Here is a 5,206-nt window from a genome sequence, read left to right on the forward strand (position 1 = left end):
TACAGGCGCCTGCCACCACGCCCGGCTAGTTTTTTGTATTTTTAGTAGAGACGGGGTTTCACCGTGTTGGCCAGGATGGTCTTGATCTCCTGACCTCGTGATCCGCCTGCCTCGGCCTCCCAAAGTGCTGGGATTACAGGTGTGAGCCACCGCGCCCGGCCACCATCCGTTTCTCTCAGCGTCTAGAACAGGCAAGTCCAGAGATGGGAAGCGCGTTGCCGGCTGTCAGGGCTCAGGCAGTGGGAGATGGCAGGTGGCCGCTGTGGTGACAGGTTTCTTTTAGGGGTGATGAGAAAGTTGAGGTGGCTTGAGGTGGTGGCTACACAACCCTGTGAGTGTCCTCAACACCCCAGGGTTGTATGCTCTCGAATGGCTGAGACAGTGAATTTTAGGTTGTGTGGTAAATAGCTATGCCCAGGCTGGACCCATGTCTGGCCAAGGCTGCTGCCACGCCCCATGGGGTAACAGCTTAGGGAAGTGCCCAGTTCAAGCTGGTGCGTTCATCACTGTGTTCTGCAGAACAACGGAAGCCTGCAAGCCCCACCCGGAGCAGAAGCCACGAGCCTGGTGCTTCCCAGGAGGGCAGTCCTGGGGTGCGGGTCCGAGTCCATTACACAGGGCAGGCCCCTGACCATTAGAAGGTATTATTGCTCCCACCCAGGACAGATGCCCATCCCCACACGCTTCCAGACACCCTTAAACAGGAGGCGCCCCTCACACTGAGAATCAGACTCCATTAAAACAACGGGAGGGAAGAAATCAACAGCCCCGGAGCGAAAGGAGGCCGGGCCAAGCTGTGCACCGAGGAGGGTATACATGGGGGCTCTGCAGTGCCGGGATGCAGCTGCCAGACGACCCCACCCCGGAAAAGACACCCAACTGCAGGGGCGGGGTCAACACCCAGCCGCCTTGACTGCCTCTAACTCACTTCGGTAGGAAGGCAATCAGGGACTTTGACTCCTTTCCTTCAAAACGTCAGACACTTGTACACGCTGCTGAGAATGCACACGTGTTTCCTAAGAAGCCGCTGTTCTATAGGATAAGGGCCTGCAGGCTTCTGAGCTGCAGGGGATGCCGTCTCTCAGGAGGTGGGTGCGTCTCACACTCGTCTGCACGGCCTCTCTTATTTTCCCTGTGGATGTGGGCTGTGGGATGGCTCTGTGGGAACACCCTACCCGTGGCTCCCACACTCGGGGAACTGCCACCTGCCCTGGGACTCCCCGTCTCAGTGTCACAGCCTTCAGGTGCCTCTGTCTCTTCCGACCAGGATTCCTGGCACTGTCTCCCAAAACGGAGGAGGGGAAGGGTCCACACTCACGTGTCTCCGTTCGAGCCCGGGGGAAAGCTATGCCTCACAGCAGCCACAAACTCAGCCACAGTGTCGTCCAGGGTGAAGATCACAGCATTGGGGCCTGCGTCAAAGGTGTACGCCACCTGGAACCCACAGCAGTCACCCTGGCTGTTCACGTGGTGCCTGGCCCTTGTCCCCTCAACCCTCTGGTCTGCCAGGGGCCCCTGGGCTCTCCAAGAGCTCAGTCTAGGCCCTCAGGGCCACACTGGAGTGGAGCTGTGACCCCAAGTGCCTGGTACTTGACACCTCTGCCTGTGAACCCAGGAAAAAGGTGGTGGGGCTGTGACCCGAGCAAGTCAAGAAACAAAACGAAACAGAAGAATCCAGATGGTCAGTGAGCTCCGCACACAGCAGGGCCGAGCTTTCAGACACAGATCACCCTGCACGCGGCTCTCGGGACTGTCTCCACGGCAGCATAAGCCTAGACACGCGACACAGTGCGAGAGCGCAGCCTCTGCCCTCCCAGCCCGCGTCACCTTGGTGTCCCCGTGGTGGGCGTTGAAGCGGTGCACCAGGTGGATGATGCGCCAGGAGACGGCATTGAGGTAAGAGATGGGCGGGAAGGTGTCGAGGCAGGTGGCGTGGAACTGGTTGCTGTCCTTCATGGTCAGCTGGGCGAAGCCGGGGAAGTCTCGCTCCTGGATGCAGCGGGTCATCTCCGCCATGCGTGCCGGTACCACGGACTCGGCCCGGAACTGCAAGGCACGGGGTATTTCCCATGGAGCCGCTGGGGGTCTCCACAGCAGAGGGTTCGAGGAGGGTCTCCGGGGTTGGAAGCCCGGCCCAAGCCCCATCTCTGCATGTGGCTCCTCCACCTGGTCTTGGCGGGGCTGCCGCAGGTGTGAGAACATTTGGGCCCAGACAGAGGCTGAGGGCAGCGTCGGGCACAAGCATGACTCCCCGGGCCCCGGGCCACCCGCTCTGGCCTCACCCGCAGCAGGGGGCTGGTCTCCACGCTGGCACGCATGCCCACAGTACTGCCTGTCAGCTTCTTCTCAGCGCTCACCTGCACGAGGGAGAGACAGTCTGGGCCACGCCCTGCAGGGGGAGAGCCCCAGGGACCTTAGCCCCAAACACCCAGCCCTCCCTCAGCCAATGCAGGCAGCGGGGGTGGGAGTCAGTGCCACCTGCCCCACCATGGAGGCCTCCCGGCCACAGCAGGGGCGACATAGGGGCAACTTCTAGATCCCAGTGGGTGGTGGCGCCCGCCACGTGGGAGCACTTCCTGAGCACTCAACCACACGTCTGTTTCTTTAGCACCCACTGACCCCAGGAGCCAAGCAAAGCCTGGATGGGATGCCTTCGCTCCTGCTCCCAGCAGCAGCCCTGACTAGGGACAGAGACCACCCGGCTGCTGCTCCACCTGCCCCACTCACCACAAGAATGAGGATGCGGAGTTCAGGCCAGTGTGACTCGGGGGCCACTTGCCGGGCGACGCTGTCCTTCCCATCAGTCTGCTCTCCCATCTGCCACTCCACAAAGCCCCCATACAGGCTCCGGCAGGCGCTGCCTGAGCCCTGGCGAGCCACTTCTGAGAGGTCACTCTCCACGCCGTAGACACGGGCCAGGGTGTAGGCTGCAGGCATGGGGATTCCGGAGAGGGTCCTCAGAGCTGCCTGGGCTGTGCTCCCTGACAGCTCACCGCCCCGGGAATGTCACACACCCCACCGCAAACGGGGATTTCCAGACGACAGGGCTTCTGGGCCATCAGCCTTCGAGGGCAGCATTCGCCAACCCAGCCATCCGTCCCCGCCCTCCACTAAGAGCGCCCTCCGCTCTTGGACACTCTCTGTTCACAGCCTGCAGAGCTTGCGGCCTGAGACAAAGGTGACAAAAGGTACCTGCGGCAGAGCGGGAAGCCCCCTGGGGGATGTGGAGACAGGGTCCCCTGGGGGACACCGAAGCTGGGCTTTGAGGGTGGGAAGGAATTTTAAGGTCGTGTGAGGCAGGGACTGATGCCAGGACAGAGCTGGGCACAAGACGTGCCCCTGCCCACCCGGCACAGGAGCCACCTTCTCCCCTCAGTCCACAGGGCTCCAGCAGGGCGACCCCACCTCCAGGTCTGGTCACCCACGGCTCTGGTCACTGAGGGTGGTTCAGGGAAGGCACTGGAGCCCAGGTGGCCAGGAAGCATCATCCCTGGAGTTGAGGGGTGAAGATACTGTGAGACCACCATGGGAACAGGCTCTGACACTGGGTGGGAAGCCGCCAGAAAGTGGCCTGGGGCCAGCAGAGAGCTGGGTCTGGAGGGGCCTGTAACCAGCTGTGCCCATTGGAATCCTCAGTTACGTGAGCCACAAAACCATCGCTATTTTAGGTCTGAGCCAGTCTGAAGTGGTTTATATCACTGACGACCTAGAGGAGCTCCACATGGAGCAACTGGAAGATGTTTCTATTTTTTCTAGCGATGGGGTCTCACTATGTTGCCAAGGCTAGTCTTGAACTCCTGGACTAAAGTGATTCTCCCCCATCAGCCTCTTAAGTACTGGGATCACAGGCGAGAGCCCCGCACCAGCTGCAACTGGAAGATGAAAATGTTCAGATATGTTCTGGGAAGAGACTGAACAACTCCAGAGAGGCCAGGGAGGCCTGGGGTGGTGGGATGCTCGTTCAGCCACGCCCGGCAGTGGCTCCCTGACCCGGGAAGAGTGTGAGGCGGCTCCTATGCCCACAGCCCAGAACCCCTGCGTGCCTCTGTGGGCACCTACCTAGGCAGGCATAGCCCGCCGCCGAGGAGGCCAGGCCCGCAGCCGTGGGGAAGTTGTTCACCGATGCCACGTGCACCTTGCAGCTGAGGCTGGAGGGCAGTGGGTCCCCATCCCCCGCGTTCCTCCGCTTCCGGGCCAGGCGGCGAACTGCAGAGATGACGAGACAGCGTGTGGCCCAGCCGTCAGCACCCTGCCCGCCCTGCTCCTGCCCACCTGCCCAGGTCACAGCTGAACACCAGGCCTCTGCCTGCCAGACTCCTCATGGAGAGTTTCTTCCCTAGGAAAACCCTAGACTGACCCAAGCCCAGCGGGAATTGAGGTGGGGCCACTGCCCTGGAGCTGGGGGTCCAGTGGGCATGTCTGGTTCCCAGCCACGTCGCCTGCTGCCCCAGGAGGGGCCCAGAGGCAGAAGCGCTTTCTGGATGCTTGGACCCTGCTGACAACGGGGGGGATGAAGCGGGGACCCCAACTCACTCTCCCGCAGGCAGGCCTGGAGCCGCGGCTGCCCCACGTCCTCCTCCCGGCCATTCAGCCAAATCCGGTCCTCGGTGAAGTCCTTGCTGATGACGGCTGTTGTGGTGGTTTTTAACTGAAAAGGAAACCCAGGGCCACCTCAGAGGCCAGCACTGAGGACCGGTGCCAGCCACGTAACCCTTTCTACTGAGAGAGCTTCCTGGCTGCCCACTCCAGCAAGGCCCCCCTGCTGAGGGCGGGCGGGGGGAGAAGGCCAGCCTTAGCTGGGCAGTGGGGAAGCCTGTGGGGGATGAAAGCGTGGGCCACACCTTGTGGAGCAACCAGGCCTTGTCCTGAATAAAGAGACGGGGACTCCCAAGGGAGCCCCTGGGGCACGGTGTGCACATGGGTGATGAGACCTGGGGGCACGTGTGTGCTGTGCTGAGCTCTCCTGACACTGGGAGATGGAACAGACACTGCGCGCTGCCGGGAGTCGTCGCTGAGCCATCTCATCCTAGCCTTGAGGTAAAAAAGTACCAATTTTTTTTTTGGTTTCAGAGAAAGGGTCTCACTGTCACCTAGGCTGGAGTGCAGTGGCGTGATCATGGTTCACTGTGGTCTCCAACTCCTGGGCTCAAGAGATCCTCCCACGTCAGCCTCCCAAAGTGCTGGGATTGCAGATGTGAGCCACCGC

At 61.4% G+C, this 5,206-nt stretch overlaps 1 protein-coding gene across 3 annotated transcripts in view; it reads right to left on the reverse strand.

The window, feature by feature from the left end:
- Window positions 1-5,206, reverse strand: part of MVD (mevalonate diphosphate decarboxylase) — a 12,610-nt gene that overhangs the window by 2,012 nt on the left and 5,392 nt on the right. For 2 of the 3 annotated variants that reach the window (XM_026447373.1, XM_026447374.1), the window contains exons 3-8: window positions 4,534-4,648; window positions 4,060-4,206; window positions 2,728-2,927; window positions 2,283-2,357; window positions 1,828-2,046; window positions 1,319-1,434 (exon numbers count right to left, since the gene is read on the reverse strand). In XM_026447373.1, coding sequence (XP_026303158.1) covers window positions 1,319-1,434; window positions 1,828-2,046; window positions 2,283-2,357; window positions 2,728-2,927; window positions 4,060-4,206; window positions 4,534-4,648 — 872 coding nt within the window. Of the gene's footprint in view, window positions 1-1,318; window positions 1,435-1,827; window positions 2,047-2,282; window positions 2,358-2,727; window positions 2,928-4,059; window positions 4,207-4,533; window positions 4,649-4,841; window positions 5,032-5,206 lie in introns of all 3 variants that reach the window. The other variant, XM_026447375.1, reaches the window with a different exon arrangement.

Source organism: Piliocolobus tephrosceles, chromosome 17 (assembly GCF_002776525.5).
Source record: "Piliocolobus tephrosceles isolate RC106 chromosome 17, ASM277652v3, whole genome shotgun sequence".
NCBI classification, from domain to species: domain Eukaryota; kingdom Metazoa; phylum Chordata; class Mammalia; order Primates; family Cercopithecidae; genus Piliocolobus; species Piliocolobus tephrosceles.